The 17,546-nt window shown below is 37.9% G+C and overlaps 1 protein-coding gene and 1 pseudogene across 17 annotated transcripts in view; both read right to left on the bottom strand.

Annotated features, from left to right (window-relative positions):
* The window catches only part of DLG2 (discs large MAGUK scaffold protein 2), a 2,039,030-nt gene that overhangs the window by 580,892 nt on the left and 1,440,592 nt on the right, over positions 1-17,546 (bottom strand). For all 17 annotated transcript variants that reach the window (XR_005020917.1, XM_036860586.1, XM_036860590.1 and 14 more), the window contains one exon: positions 3,929-4,098. Coding sequence is in view for 16 of the 17 variants with exons in the window: in XM_036860586.1 (XP_036716481.1) it covers positions 3,929-4,098 (170 nt within the window). In the remaining variant the exon portion in view is untranslated. The remainder of the gene's footprint in view (positions 1-3,928; positions 4,099-17,546) is intronic.
* On the bottom strand, positions 8,450-9,619 carry LOC118899229 (annotated as a pseudogene).

The following is a 17,546-nucleotide window of genomic DNA, read 5'->3' as shown; positions in this document are numbered from 1 at the left end:
TAACAGGGTTTTCAGACAGACGTTTTCTAGTTCTGCCTCCTTTTCAGAATCTTCACAGTCTTTTCAACATGTCCAGTAGAGTCCCCATAGGGGTTCCTTCACAGCCTTCCCCATCTCACAAATGGCACCCCAATCCATTAGATTGCTCTATTAGAAGGACCAATTAGAGTATGTCCAAGGGCCTCAACCTTGGACATACCCCACATCTAGATTACCAATAAGTGGCATCACATATCTTCACCATCCATTTTTCTCTACCTTCTCCAAGCGTCCCCTAACTGATCTCTGTTCCCACCCTTGCCCCCTTCAATGCATTTTCTTTACAGCAGCTGAGTGATCTTCTAAAAACAACAAATTTGACCATATCACATGCTGAACATGTTGCAAGAACTTCCCATTGCACTTGACATAAAATAACAAATCTGTAAATACGGTCAACGAAGCTGTACATGATCTGGCCCCTGCTCACCTTGACAATATCATTTCGTGTCATTCACTATCTTGTCATTAACCTTCGATCACAACTGACTTCTTTCAGTTCCTGGAAGGTACGAAGATCTTTCCTACACTGGGGCCTTCATACACACATGCTTTTTACTTCTGTCTGGATACTCTCCTCCACTCTTCGTCCAGCTAACTTCTAATTTTATTTGTATTTCAAAGTTTAGCTTAAGTGGCACTTCCTCAGGGAAGTCTTCTATGACCCACTATTTAATTCGTGCCTCCTTAATCATTTATGCTCATTCATAGCATGTTTCCCAATTTATATTATAGGTGTTTTCTACATCAGACCATAATCTTCCTGAGCAAGAATTCTCTCTGTTTTCTTTGTGAATCTTCATTGTCTGGGTTTGTGTCAAGTCCACAATAAATACTTAATAAATATTTGTTGAATCACTGAAGAACTAAATTAATGAACACATTCAGTTAGCTCTGTATTATATACTCAAAATTGAGGCTAGTTAGCCCAGTTGGCAAGAGTGTTGATATTTACTATTGAGAATGCCCACACGCTCAGTGAAGGGAAGATAAGGGTCTGAAAGCACATATTAAATTTTAAATTCTCTGGAGCATTTTGGATCTCCTGATTAAGATGAATCACATCTTCCTCTTTGTTCAATTGGAATCATGGCTCAAGTTCAACCACAGAGCTGATTTCATTCTGTCTAGCATTAAAGTGAGTTGGCTTTATGTCTCTCTCTCGCATTAGAACTTTCTGATTCTCCCATTAGAAGCACATCTGATTCATCTTCATTGTCTCCACTGCATAAGAGTTTCCATGGCATGAGTTAAACATTGACAGAAATTTAAAAAAAATATATCATCATTCAAAAATAAAGAATAAAGGTGCCAAGGGAGGTTAAGACCGCAAGGTATCATCAGATTTAGCGTAGAATCCAATTTACTCTGATTCAGCACTTCCTGCGTTCAAGGCACAGGGAAAGGCATCAGGGATTTAAACAGTGACTAAAACAGTTTCTTTCTCTGTAAATCAATAAGCTCTATATAGAGAAACAAATCCCCATCAGTGATCTTTGTATGGTGACAGTACAAAAAAGTATGACTGACTCAACAGAATCCCAACAGGACCAATAGGCCCACAGCTCTCTACAGGAATTTGGCAGGAGCCTGCTTTCTGGGATGTAAAGTTAGCTCTACAAGTTTCCTGGTTCTCCTTTCCCCAGTAGAAAAAGCCCATCACCCATCAGCTCGGTGCTTTGTGACCACCTAGAGGGGTGGGATAGGGAGGGTGGGAGGGAGGGAGACGCAAGAGGGAAGAGATATGGGAACATATGTGTATGTGTAACTGATTCACTTTGTTATAAAGCAGAAACTAACACACCATTGTAAAGCAATTATACTCCAATAAAGATGTTAATAAATAAATAAGCCACACACACACACACACACACACACAAAAAGCCCATCACCCATATGCTGCATATTTTCATTGGGTTATTGCCTTGGTATTCCTGGTCGATTAATGCTCACTGGTCCCCACATCTCACTCTCTTTGTCCCAGGGCAATTCCTGCCCCACTCCTGGCTCAAAGGAGAAGATAGTTCAGACAGAAGTAAACCAGCTAGGGCCCTAATACCAAAGATAGAGATCCCAAAAATATGTGTTCCTGATAAAATTAAGGAGTTTTGGCTATCGATTCCCTAGAACCTTTAAGTGCTCTGCTGAGCAGCTGGAGGTCATCGAGTGACTCAGCACTCGATGACTTCCTAATGGATGGTAATGCTTTGCTGAGTGCTTACAACTAGTATGTGCCTTAAGGCTGTGCTGAATAATTGCTGTTAATTGAATTGTAGAAATATCTACGTTATTTATATATAGTATATCTTTTTAATCGAAGTAGTGGGATGCTCATTTGGTTTAACTTTAAAGCACATGGGAAATATGATGTTAGTACATGTGTAGGATAGAAGGTCTTTTCTTTCATATCACCAGACATTGTGGTATGGAAATACTTTACTTCCTTTCTTCCCGCCTACCTCCCCCAGAATTAATTCTGTGATTTTAACGCATTTGAATTTAACTCAGGAGGGATCCTTGATTATTTTATTAGATTACCAAACAACTGTAGCAAAGGCTGAAACTATATGGAGCAAACTACAAATAACATGTATATACTGTACAGTTAATACTTGTTGTCAATTTGTGCCAGCCATTATTCTAAGCACCTTATGTATATTGACTCGTCTAATCCTTACAACATTTCTAGGGGCAAGTGCTATTACTACCTGCATTTTGTAGATGAGAAAATTAAGGCTCAGAGAGGTTAAGCAATTTGCCCAAGGTCAAACGGCTAGTGCGCTGCAGAGCTAGGATTCCAACTTAGGCACTTTGGCTCTGGAGTCTGCACTCAACCAGCAAGCTTTTCTGCTCACCACTTGCCAGCTATTAGTTAAATGTTTAATTCTCATAAGCCCAATGGGATGCTACCATTATGATCCCCATTTAATAAGGGGGTTGGTCTAACCAACGTCAATCTGCTAGTAAGTGGCTGAACCAGGCTTTTAAATTCAGTTCTGCCTGACTCTTGGGTCTGAGATCTTAAATACCACCCACCACTACCTTGCAGAGAAGGTGGTGTGCTTATTTGTAAATCACATATAGCATTAGAGATTACACAGATTTTAAGGGAAAGAGAAATAATTTACTAAAAAAGTATAGTGACTCTGTAGTCAAAATCTTTTAAAATATTTAAAATACTCAAGCCAATTATTTAATTTTTCTAAAATATTTGAAATACTGTTAATATTAAATGTCATCATTCTGAAGAGCAAAGTTCAAAGGACTATTCTTAAAAATTAATATAATGATTCATCTTACTGTTTATGTGATTCCCCAGGGTAACTGCAATTACCTCAAGAGATTTGTGAACATTTCAGAAAAATAAATTTTAACTTATTTTGACTATTGCAAGTATAAAATGCTATGTAGTATTTGAATACAACAGATAAGAGTATTATAAAATCAAAACAAATCACAAGTGTCATAAAAATATAATAATTGTTATTTCAGGATAGGCTATTTCAATTATTATTTTTCACATTACTATTTTACTAAAGGAGGGAGGTTACCATTTACATTTGAAAAGTTAGAAACTATTAATATGCCAGCTAAGTCATGATGATCCGGTAAGATTAAAAATTTATAGGAAAATGTAGATGGTTGTTGTTATTGTTTATAAGAAAATTTCTTCAGAAATCTATCCTTTCCTTCTCTGAGTTCATATTTACAGTACTGGTTTCTTTTACTCTATGTAAAAACCTACCATTATCATAGGATTTCAAAACTCATGGTAAATGCTGAATATCAGACATTAAAAGAATGGACTACATAGATGGGTTATGGCATAATCCTTAGCCAAATAGGTTGTCACTGGTGTTCTATTGTGAGTTATTTATGTGTCTATTACCTTTAGGCCCTTTGAACAGTTTGATTTCCACAACAGTCTCCAAAATGGGTCGTCTTCTACGCACGTACAGCCGAACGATAGACCCTGCTTCTTTGAGCGCTTCCACTGCTTTACTGTGGGAAACCTCTGACACATCCACCTCGTTCACCCGTAAGATACAATCATTGACCCTGAAAGAAAGGAAAAGAAGCAAAGGTCAGGAGTGGCTAAGAGAATTTCTGAAAGAATCTTATGAGTATCTAACCTTAAGATGTGGGGAGGCAAAAGGTATAGGCAATTAAAAAATATTTATATTTGGAAGAAATACTTCAAATGAAGGAAATCAAGAAAACCTTGAACTCCTCAGCCTTCACAGTTTTCCCAACATTGACCACCCTACTGGTCAGGTCCCATCCTGAACTCCAGTCCGCTCTGACTGGGACAGCATCACATAGGGGGCAGTTAGAAGGACACATATTTTAAGGTCTCTGTCAGTCACATCAGCATTTTGATTGGTTTTAATTGGCTTGACTGAGGGTTACAATTTGAGTGGTTCTCAGAACTTACTCCCATAGACTATATAGACATAGCAAATGTAACTTTATAAATTAGTTTTTCTTAAATTTTTAATTTACTAACTATAAAAGTAATATATGGGGCTTCCCTGGTGGCGCAGTGGTTGAGAGTCTGTCTGCCAACGCAGGGAACACTGGTTCGAGCCCTGGTCTGGGAGGATCCCACATGCCGCGGAGCGACTAGGCCCGTGTGCCACAACTACTGAGCCTGCGTGTCTGGAGCCTGTGCTCCGCAACAAGAGAGGCCGCGATAGTGAGAGGCCCGCGCACCGTGATGAAGAGTGGCCCCCGCTCGCCGCAACTGGAGGAAGCCCTCGCATAGAAACGAAGACCCAACACAGCCAAAAATAAATAAATAAAAAATAAATTAAAAAAAAAAGTAATATATAATCATTTTAGAGAATCTGAAAAATATAACATGTAGAAAGAAAAAAATTATATACATGATTCAATCATCTGAAATAATGTTAGCTTTCTGGCAAATTATCTTCCAGTGTTTTTTTTTCCCCCTCAAATTCATTCCACGATATTATAGGGATTAAAGTTCAGATTTCACAAAATTCAAATAAAATCTCAATCCTTGTCCTAGGTACTTTCTTTGAAAACTAAGAATTATGACAAGGCCTACATTAGACTTTTCCTTTCTGACATTTTTTTCATGGGAAGGAACAAGCTGACTTTTGCATTAAGCTTTCTAGATACTTTATAGTTCATAGTGGCCATGAACTGTAAATCTCTTTTATATTCACAATAATAACTAGTGAGAATATTAATAATGGTTAAGGGTGTAAGACTTGAGATTAGAAGGAGTTCTTCCCCTCACTCCACAGATCCGTTCTCGTATTCCCCATCCCAGTTTGCTGTGTTGCTCAGAGTAAGAGATAAGGGGCTACCCCTGCTTGACCCCTCCTCCCACCACCCATCCGGCTCCACCCGTGAAGTATATCTATAGTCCATCCAGGCTCCTCATCTCCAGTGCTACCCCCTTGGCTGAAGTCAACGTCATCTCTCACCTGAACTACTTGCACAGCCTCCTACCTAGTCTCTCCGATCCTCTCTTGTCACCTTCCAACTCATTCTCCACAGTGGCCAGGATAAAGTGGACATGGTTGGTTGCCTAACCACCTTCCATTCCATTCCCCACTTCCTTCTTCCAAACAGTGCCTGATTTTGTTCAGGTGATCTATTCTTCAGCAAATTTTTGTTAAATGAACGAAAGAGCAAGTCTAAGTTCAATTATTGGGCCCTCTATTTCCTAAGTTTGTAAACATTGATAATTTTTTTTAACTTCTCTAAGCCTCCATCGTCTCATCTATAAAATAGATATAATAGTAATACCTATGATAAAGACTTTGGGGAAGATTAAATGTGGTAATGAGGAAGATTAAATGTGGTAATGTACATATAAGTCCTTAGCACAGACCCCAGTATGTAATAAGCACCTAATAAATGGTTGTTATTGGTAGCAGTGCACAGTTTGTTGATTTGTAATATTCTTAACTATTGGATTCCTTCCATAGTCTTGTGGCATAAGATCTATTACCCATATTACACAGATAAGAGTTGTTCCAAGTGGTTAAGTTCTTTGTCTAAAGCTGTCAGCAATTTGATTAGAGATTGGATATGATCCTAGGTCTTATTTCAAAATTTGTTCTTTCCTCTTAGGACACATACATCTAATGTGATGAATAGTTTCATGTATGTTGTGCACGTCAATTTAAAATTATAACACGGTAGTGGAAATACATAAAAAGTATGGGAAGAATTTTCCTATCTTTTTTGTTCATAACTTTTCTATACCTATTTGTGGAACTGAGTGATAGGATCTCTTGGCTCAATAAGAACCCTGATTAGCTTCAAATTCTTGAGCTAGAACAATCTCACTAAGATTCAGTGGTGTCATTTCATCATAACAGATGCTATGGCTTTAATAGGTTTATACAGACATTTCCTCTCTGACTGACTAAAAAAAAATCATGGAAAACTACCAATTAAAATAGTTTTGAGAATGTAGGCATCACGGGTGCCAGCCGCCCTGCAGCAGCTGGTCCTTTGAGAGTGGGTAATTTTGTCATCTCATGATAATGCAAAAACATAATGTTTACCATCACCCTATGCTCAGCATACTAATCATATATTAAAACACTGCTTTCCATAGGAGGGAGTGGCTGACATTAAAGAGAAAATTCTGGATGCTCTATCTATTCAAACTCTACTAAATTTTTTCCTTTTGTATACACTGGAATCCTTAATTGTCAAATGCTGGGGTGAGGAAATCACAGCCTAAATCACATGTTTTTTTCTGAACATGTGGACAAAGTAGGCAGCTTTAGTGCACTAAAAAAACCCCACCGGACTAGCAGTCAGGAGGTTTGGATTTGAGTCCCAGCTGTGTATCAGCTGTGCGACCGTGGTCACTTCATCTTTTTGAACTTCAGTTTCCCATGAATAGAGAGTAAGCATGCCTAGAGTTAATGAGAGGAGTAACCAGACAGATAAATATATGGATGTATGCGTAAACTGTAACGTACCATATATGAGAGAGTTGCAGCTATTGATAGATGAATCAAAGATGCTGTGCTCAGAATTTGTTGAAAGGTAAATAGGATGGAAATGGAAATTTTTAAAGGGTCTACTATGTGCCATATATCATTTTAGTGACTTCACTTATTTGCTCATGTTTAAATCAAACCATTTATAAAACATAGGTTCTTATTTTACAGACAATGAAATCTTACTGACAAGGTCACAGTGTTGGTGAGGGCAGCAACACGATTCCAATCTAGTTTTGTCCTTTCCTGGAGCCTATGCTGATACAAAGTTACTCAGAGTTGATTGTTTTAAAAAAAAAGGGAATGTGAGGGGAGAAGTTTATATTCAAATTCTTAAAACAGAAAAGAAAGAATATCAAGCCAAACTAGGGAACTCAACTTTCCTTCCTCCCAATCACTTGAAATAGCATTTGGCTAGAGGGTCATGGCTATTTAGAATTAATTTGCTTTCTCTACCAGCAGATAATCTCCATGAGTAAAGGCAGCACTGGAATTCATTCTGAAACATAAATATACCACTAGCTTCAAACTCAAATAACACTGTTTCAGTGAAAAGTGAAGTCTTTATTGTATTTCTGAGACACTGTATTAGAAAGCCATTTATATACAAACTTTCTCCCTACTGTACCCACGTAATTAAGTTGATGGTTTCACTCTTTCAGGGCTTGCTGTTTCGGATATAAGTCTACAATATCCTTTTTGTGGACCAGTATTGTCCATGAAATTAAAAGATTAATTTTAATCTTTTCCTAGTCTTATTTCCTTTGGACATTCTGGTACATTTCCTTGCAGAAAATATCTTTGAAACAAAAAGTACATTTCATCACTAACATGTCCACAGAATCACATCTAAAATTTGCACTAAGCAGGCAATTCCCTGGCGGTCCAGTGGTTAGGACTTGGCATGTTCACTGCTGAAGGCCTGGGTTCAACACCTGGTCAGGGAATTAAGATTCTGCAAGCCGTGTGATGCGGCCAAAAGAAAAAAAATTTGCACTAAACACATATTCTGGAATATGATATAGTATCACTGAAAAGTCAACTAATACTTAAAAATTATTTGTTCTACTTTGAAGATATCTAAAATAGCATGTAATATCTACTCTCATTCATAGGTATTAAAGTATGTCCTATTGTAAAACAAGATTTGTGATTTTATACATTTTTAAGGATGTTAATTCATTAAAAATAATCACTAAATGCTTGTGTTAAAATTTTTTTAAAAAAATCCGTTTATTATGTATTAAAAAATAGTGGGAGAAAAGGTAAAGTTTCAGCTCTGGTTCTCTGTGGATGTGGAGATTATGGATTTCTTTTTTTTCCTTTTGAAAAATATTTATTGAGTATAAATAAATGTCCTATACATTAAATATCAAGAAATATTCATTATTGATTACAAGTCCACTGTAATACTGAAGGAACCACAGAATCAAAATAGCCACCCATGATACAGTAGTGATAATTCCATTCCAATATTGGACACAGTAATGATTTACTCACAAGACACAACAAAACTCACCAAAAAAGGCCATCACTTTAACCAACCTATAATACCACAAGAGAAAGTGGTTTTGAATCATAATATGGACAGTCCCACTAATCTCGTCTTTGTCATCAATTTATCAGGTCAATTTGAGATTGTGGAGATATGCTGTCATAGAACTTAAAGATTCCCATTTCCTTGGTTTTATTTCAAAATTATTATTAAGGAATGAAGTTATACATACCCAATGATAATTTTAAGTAAGTTAGTCTTTGATAAAAGAAAAGGAATAAAAATTTAGTATGAAGAAAGCTTCCTTCAAGCAATGAATCTCTTAACGGAAAAAAAATGAAAGCAATGTAATTAACTTTTCCTCCAAAGAAAGGAAAGAAACCTAAATCTGTTATGGCAAACTTGGAAAGATAAATATTTCTTAGTCCCAGAATATGTGTTTATTTTACATGATGTACTTGAATGATGCAAGTCTACGAAGCAGGGATCTGTGGCAATCCGAATTCACCCACCAGGACTCCATCCTTATTCTTTGTGTCAGTGGAAACACCTTCTGGAATTGCAGGTGCAGCTGCTGCTTCATCCAAATAAGAACTGTCTTTATCAGCCAGAAGCTCATCGCCCAGTGCATCCAACTCTGCTTCTAGGTCATCTTCATCTAATTCTGGGGTGCCGTAACTACGACTCAGTGCTGCTTGGATTTCATTTGCATCTTCCATCATATCCTCTAGCTGGTCTTGTAGATCCTCAGTCTGGTCGATTTTCACTTGCTTGTATGCTTTCTTCATTTCCTTTACACCCAGTGTCATAGCATCAACCGTGGTCTTGGTGTCCTTCAATGACTGGATGATGTAATTGGCTTGTTCCATGTTAAATGACTGTTGGGCAAGACTGTCCCGCTGCTGCTCATACCTTTGCAGGACCCTCTCTCATCTTCTTGATCTGATCCTTATACTTCACTAGTTCAGCGTCCAGCCGAGAAACCTTCTTGTCAATGGATTCTGCCCTGCTGTCCTCCGTGCCAATGCAATTAGTCAGTCAAGCTGGGCGGCGGAGCCTTGGGTTTCACTTTCCTGAAGAATCGGTTCATCTTGGGTGGCCACGAAGAAAACCCAAACGTTTGAGCAAAACCAGAAATGGAAGCAGAGTCACCTCCGCCTCCGACTTGACTTCCCGCCTTCCATGCGCAAGCGCAATGTGCCTATTCGGATGTTTTAAAAAGCATATTTCTATTTTTGTTTCTTCCAAAAGTTCTATAATGGACATACATCATCGCAGAGAACCTAAGAACATGGGCCTGGGAGCCTTGGCCACACCTAGACACGACTGGGATCTTGTCCCAGCTCTAGAACTCAGGAGCTGCATGACTTTGGGCAAGTCACTTGACATCTCAAAGCTTCAGCTTTTGCATGTGAAAATAGGTATAATAAGATTGCTGTACGGATTAAATAATATATGTGAAATATGTAGCACAGTGCCTGAAAAATGGTAAGCTATTATAGTCATGAAAAAAACAAGAACAATTTGCGTGAGAAAGGATGTGAAAAGACTATAGTGGAGGGAAAAAAAATTCTAAAGGGACAGAAAGGAAGAGAGGGCTACCATCAGGTACTGAAAGTATTTTTGAAATTTTATATGGAGAAGAGAGAAAGAGATGCAATGAATGGGACTTGGGGGAAGAAAAATGTAAAAATAAGGCTTTTAAGTAAGTCTTGTTTTGTGGAGTGTAGCTCTATTCCCCTTTCATCTTCCCTCTCCCCTACCATCAAGAAAATAGTCAGTTCTAATATAAACTATAGCTTTATGGTAGCCTTAGAGAAAGCTTCTAAAGATCAGCACACTTGGCAGAATTCGCACCAGCTCGGGCCTACTCTGTCCTTGCCCCACTCCACACCTGTAAACACATCCAGCCACTCAGACCGCTCAAGGCTTGATTCAAAAGGAGGCTTTAGGTCACAGGTCTACAGCTTAATTTTGAAACTTACTGGTTATTAAGATGGGGTGGGTTGGGGTCTTGATTGGCTTATTCTTTATTGTCTCCACTCAGTCCTACTCTCTTTGGTCAAATAGATGAATTAATTACAGACCAAAGGGCCACATCATGGAGAAAGCTGATCAATGTTTAATGTGCTGGATGAAATGCAATAATGCATTATCAAATGGAAAACACTGGCTGGGAATTACACTGTCTGTGCTTAAAGAGATCAATGATTTATAAAAATCAGAATCTGTTTAAAAAGACTAATTGCATAGATTTTATGTGAACTATAAGGATACCAGAAAGGCTCTCAAGGTTAAGGTAGCAAAAATGCCTTACTTTTCTTTTATTCCTAGAGTCACTAAAGGTAGGTTAAGAACAAATAATAGACACTCAAAAGTTTATTTAAGAAAAGACAGATGCTTTACATTACCAGAGAAAAGGAAAAAACAACACAACACAACGCGCACACACACACACACACACACACACACACACACACACACACACACACACACACACACAGATTGACCCAAATGGCTTCAAATCATTATGACCTTTTCTAAATCTACTTAATTGTGTCTGTCTGCTGTCTTCCTGTATCCTCTCATGAAGCACATGTGGGTTCACCGGGTATATTTAAAGTTCCACCAGCTAAGGTTCCTCCTTGTTGAAACTTCTCACCTTAAAAAACCATTTATTTCATTGACCTCACTAGGTGCTATTAGTCCATTAAAATTGAGAATAAAATAATAAAAATCAGCATAATTTAACAGTTTTCTAGGAAAGGTAAAGGACTGATGTTTTGGAAGAATCAGATATGAGTTGATGTAGTAATATCTACTAGGACTTTTTCTTTACCAGACATTCACAGGGTTGCAGGAAGAGTGACAGTTCATACAGCTTATCATGGATCACTTGTCAAGTTTGACAGTCCTGTTTTGGGGAATCTGAAATTGAAATGATGAGATTCAGAGGTTCTATCTAAACAGAAGAAACAGAAGTTTGAAAGCTTCATATTGGGGCCATTTTCTTCCACACTGACTGAAAAGTAGCAAAAGCTTATTTGCAAGAAGATGGGAATAAAGCAAATTTTTGGAAAGAAGTAAGGGCTTCAGTCCATGGTTGTCCAATCCAGCCTTGAATTTCAGAAGATATTTCAAGTGTCCTAATTCATTCCCCTTTTTGATTAAGTAAGCTCAGGTGGAGATTTGTTACTCATCAACAAAAATTTCTAACTAATACAGGCAGACTTTGTGACCAGCACCTTGCATGCACTATCTCCCTTACCTCATTCCTATTTTCCTTTTAATACTTAATTCAAGTTTATCTTGTCTTCTGGGAAGTCATCCTTGGCTCAACTGGTTGGTCCAGTCTCCCTCTACTAGGTAGCCAGTACAAAATATTAATGAAGTTACCAGACCTAGCAAATCAAAGTATAGGACATTCAGTTAAATTTGGATTTCAGATAAAAACAATAATAATTATTATTCAGATAAACACTTTTTAGTGTAAGTATGTTCTGTACCATGTTTGGGACATATTTATACTGAAAAATTACTTGTGTTTATCTGCTATTCAAATTTAATTAGGCGTACATACTGTGTTTATAAAAGTACAGTATTTATAAAAGCACTAAACTGTGCTTATTATACTGAACTGTGGTCTCTGGTTTATTCAAACGGTATAATCCTTGGTACATAATGGGAGATATTTACACTATGTACTACGTATATATTCTTTAATCTGTTTAATCTAAACAGAAACCTTGAAAGGTAGATATTGCTTCTTTCATTTTACAACGAAAACTGAAGCTAAAAGAGGTCTATAATGACAGTAAGTGTTGTCTAGGTAATCGCAAAGCTTATGCACTGCACCATCCATATCTCTCTAGTTTGTTAAAAATAATTTGGGGACATAATTAAGGACCAATCTCAATTGCTAACCATCAGTAGGATTAAGGATCATACTAGAAAGTGGTAAAGCCGAGCCAAGTAACAAAAACCTAAATTTTTTTCTTAAAGAAAATCTAGTTCTCAATTTTAGAATCAGATTTCTATACTTTAAAACTAGATTTAGAAAGGGTTCTCAAACTTTAGCGTGCATTAGAGTTACTTGAAGGATTTAAGTCATAGATTGCTGGCTCCACTGCCAGAGAGTTTCTGATTCAGTAGGTCTGGAGCAGGAAAGAGGATTCACTTCTCTAACAAGTTTCTAGGTAATGCTGGTGTTGTTGGTCTGGGACATACTCTGAAAACCACTGCTCAAGGTTCTGAAGGGTCACTCTACTTGGCTAGTGTGTGGTTCATTCTAAAATGAACAGGACTACTCAGTCTTATGTAGACCCAGGTGACTGTGCTGGAAGTTCTGAGCTCCGACTCTGAACCCAATCCCTTCAATGTTGCAGCTCTTCATTATTTGGAATGAAGTCTCTAAGGGAATATGGACCAGGAGACCACAGCTGCCATACCACGTGAAACTGTGTGTGAAAGCCATTTTCCAGCACTCATTTTCTATGAGACTCTTTTCCCTACTGTTTTCCTACAGCAAAGGCCAACTGATAGCCACTCCATTCTACATCTTAAAAATAGGGCTCCTGCTCTCATCTCTGACTTGAGTAACTTGAGTTTATGATCCATAGAAGCCATCTCCTACAGTGAATATACTGTTTTTCTCTCTCCATTTGCCACTTCATTTCCCGTATATAAAACCCTTCCAGGATTCTCTGCAGCTGTCATCTGGGAAAAATCACAGCTTTACCACAACGGGGGAAGAAATTGCTATTTTAGAGTCAGTGATTGGTCTTTCGGCACTTTCCCAGAAAAGGAGAGAGTCCAGTAACAAATCTCAAGCCAGGTAACTCGGTGAATGCAACATGGAAAAGAGGCACTAAGTAGGGATTTCAGAGGGAAAGGATCATAGGACTGGAGATTACTTAGCCCACTCAGTCCAATACTCTGTCCACAGACAGGACTACATATCAACTTTCAAGAAACGAGGTCCTGCTGCCTCCCATCTGGATTAATGAAGTAGCTTTCTAGCTAGTTTTCCTGATGCCAGGTTACCTAGTCCCTCTTTACGTCATCCCACAGGCAAGCCCAGCTCAGCTTCAGTTTCCTAAAGCAACCCTATCATTATTTCCTCTCCCTCAAAATTCGTCGAGTCACTTAACCTATATCAAATCAAAGCTGTGGTTAATTTATCCTTGTATTCCTAGTGTCCGCTATACAGTTGTCACTTAAGAATGAATGAGCGTCATTGAAGGGCTTCTCAATCTAGCGTCTTCTTATACCTCTCAAACTCCTGCTTCAGTCAATCCACATCTTCATTGTCCTGAAAATATAACAAGCTCATTCCTGTCTCTGCATTTTATTTCATGGTGCTTTCTGCCTCCCAAATGCCTACCTCAAACCAGCCTCATTCAAAGGCAAGCTCACACTCTCCAGCCTCATGCAATGTTTCCTAATCACACAAGTCCTCATTGCCTATAATGCCTGAAATGCAAATGCATGGTAGATTCTCATGAAAAAGCTACAGATCGATCTGGTACCCCTGTAGAACCTATAATTAAGTACTATACATTAAGAAATACATTTTCAAATGTTGGATTTGATTTTCTATTTTCCTCTACTAAGATTTACTCCAATCCCAGAAATTGATATGGATCAGCATATATGAAATGGATAATTTTACATTTTCTGATTCTAATTTGATTTGACTATGTGATATCGATGAACATTTTAGTGAAAAGTTGAGAAGCACAAGGAGCATGGTATGGTGGGAAGAACAGTGAGTTATAAACCAGATGTGAATTCTAATCCTCACACTTTCCATTTAAGTAAGGCATTTTTTTTCTTGTCTCTGTTTAAGTTGAGTTCAATGATTTTACAATTCTTTTCTAACTCTGGTGTTCTATAAATCTAAATTCAAGGCTAACTCAGCCTGCCACCTAGCTCCATTTGGAAGTCTGGAATGTACTTCAAATGCAGCAGAATGCCAAATTATGCTTATTCTCTCTCCATGGACAACTACGTACTTTACTTTTTATTCTCTATCAAAGTAAATCATTCCATCTCCAAAAATGGGGAGTTCTCCTTCTCTCTCAGCCAGACGTCCAATCTGTCACACAGTTTTTTAGATTTAAACTCTTCTTTATACTCATTTATCCTACTGTGGCTCTTATTGTCAATCACCCAGATTCTGGAAAAAAATTTGTAACCAGTCTCCTTGTTTCTAGTTTTGTCCTTTACAATCCATCTTCCAATTTATTGCCAGAATGGGGTTATTGAAAATACACCTGATTGCTTTATTCCCCTATTTAATAGTCTTTGATTGCTTTCCACTGCTTACAGCAGATTTTCAAACATTTAAAAAATATAAGCAAAGAAACCCTTTCTTCAAATGAAATCTTACTCAGAAGCTACATAATGTACATTTATAATTGTCTGTATATAACAAAGGCAGAATTTCTGTGATTTCTATGGCGGGGAGGGAAGGGAATCACAGCAGAGCCTGTTGGAAGTCCCTTGTTTGTGACTCCACAGAGGGCTCTGAGGAATCCAGAGTCAGGGCATCATATATGACTGAGCAGGGACTGGTGAGTACTGAAAGAAATCCAGGGCATGCCCTTTCTCCAGGCCAAGTGCCCTGGCATTGACCAGTGTCTGCTGAATTATCTTTTTCTAAATCACATAAAAATCACATAAAGGCTTCTTGTGGTCCAGTGGTAGCACTATTCACAGGGTTCTGTGGAACGCAGATTGAGTCCACTTGCCTTTTTTGATAAAGCTCAAAGACTTTCACATAACACATAAGTCTTTCCACAACTGGTTGTTATTCACCTCCCCAGCCATGCCTCTTGCTATAACATTATAGTTTCTTCAAACTCCATGCAAGTTCATGACTCAGGCCTCTCCCACTCTCTGGAATAGCCACCTCCAGGTGCCACATTTGTCTGAGTGCCTTACCCATTTTTTAAGACTAATGTCCATTCTGAGGTAGCTTTACAGCTTAATGGGGGGAGATAGTAAAACAAACTAGTAAAATTCAGTATAATAAGTCCTATGGCAAGTGAAATATCGGGTGTTGCAGCAGTATATAATGGGAGAATCATGTTGGGGTTAAGGAGGCTGAGGAAAACTTGGAGCAACTGAGGTAGCTGAGATCTGAAGGTCAAATAGAAGTTAGTCAGGTGAATAAAGAGAGGGAGAAGTGTTCCAGGAACAGTTTAGCGGCTGGTGAGGCGAGGAGTGGAGATCAAGTCTTGAAGGCCCTTGCAAGGCATGTTAAGGAATTGGACTTGAACCTAAAGACAATGGAAAGCCATTGTAGTATTCAAAACTAGAATAATGTTTTAGAAAGAGTTCTCAAGGTACAGTGTAGAGATGTGCAGACATGGATAGATTTGGGGTGCAGGGGAGTTCAGAAAAAAGAAAGCAAGGATTATTGTTAGAGTCTATTACATAATCTTGATAAAAGACATGGTGGCCTGGATTAGACTAGTGGCAGTGGCAATCAGGATAAAGAGAAAGGGACAGATGAAAGGGCTAATTAGAATCTACTAGATATACTGATGGATTGGTTGTGGGAAGTGAGGAAAAGGAGGAAATATTTTGTTTAAATGTTTATTTCTATCTACAAATCATGAATCACTTGAGGGGAGAAATCCTATCTTACTCATTTTTGTATCTTTACTGCCTGCTATGGTGCCAGGCAGAGTTGGCACTTAATATATGTTTCATAAATAAACGAATGAATTTTAGAAGTGGGGAAGTTGATAATGACACCTCTGCTGTCAGTATCCATACTTTTCCCTCATCCTTTCCAGTGATCTTGTGTCATGAGAATTCTGTGTCTTCTCATGTCCTCTCATTTCTCCTGCTATAAATATAATCAATTCAAATTTAATCAACCTAAGAAACAGCCTGTCATTCACAGGCATATTTGTATTAAAAAAAAAAAAAAAGAACACCAGTAAGAAGGCAAGGTCTAAACAAAATTGATCACCAATGATAAGATCTCAAATATTAGTTGAAAGATATAATTACACACACACATATTCAACCAATATTTATTGAGCATGTACTGTATAGTGCCAGGTATTGTGTAGGCACTGAGGACACAGTGGTGAATGAGAAAGATACTGATGGCTCCAGATGCGATTGGTGGGGAGGAAGAGATTTACAAGAAGATCCCAAATCACATCACAAGGACAGCAGCCTTTATTACTTACATACAAGACTAATTCTAGTTTAAGCACACCTTTTAACCTTAAGAGTCTAGGTATTAATTTCAAGTTTTTATTAGTCATATGATTATTTTAATTCTTGGAGCTCAATTTTCATAGAAAGAGAGAACTGAACCATAAGCAAGAATTCAAGCACACCATGTGGCAAGCTGCTTGTAATCTTGCCCCTGATTTTGAATTGCTCTTCACTTACCATGTATTGATATAACAGGTGTGCCTCAATGTCCCCCACCATGGGAAGTGTGCACTATCTTATGAGCCAACTGATATTCTGTGTGCTTTTACTTACGCAGAGCAAATACAGATTATTTGATGGTAAGTGATTTCAACAGTTTATGAGATGTATAAAATATTTAAGAGAAAATTTTCAACACCTTTAAAATTCCTAAAATTATAAATATTTAATCTCATGGTGAGTAAATTCATTGGTTGTTACAGGGAAACAATTTTCAACATTTGTACAGTTCAGTAACAAATAAGATACGAGTATAACTTGATTTATTTGTTTTCTTATTTGTTACATCTCTCCCCACTAGAATGGAGCTCTGTGAATGAAGAAATCTTACCTCTAATTTTCTGTTTTATCACCAGTGGTTAGCATAGCTCTTAACGCAATAAGGTATCACCATCCACCCAATTTTCCATATTCCTTTACTTTCCTCACCCTCCATATCCATTCCATTAGCCACATCAATTACTTCTAACTCCATAATGTATCCCAATCCATCAATTTCATTCCATTTCTGGTACCACTATGCAGTCCAAGTCACCACCACTTCTACCTGGACACAT

Source organism: Balaenoptera musculus, chromosome 8, assembly GCF_009873245.2.
Source record: "Balaenoptera musculus isolate JJ_BM4_2016_0621 chromosome 8, mBalMus1.pri.v3, whole genome shotgun sequence".
NCBI lineage: Eukaryota > Metazoa > Chordata > Mammalia > Artiodactyla > Balaenopteridae > Balaenoptera > Balaenoptera musculus.
Note: the sequence above shows the minus strand (reverse complement) of the source record. Positions and strands in the feature narration are given on the sequence as shown.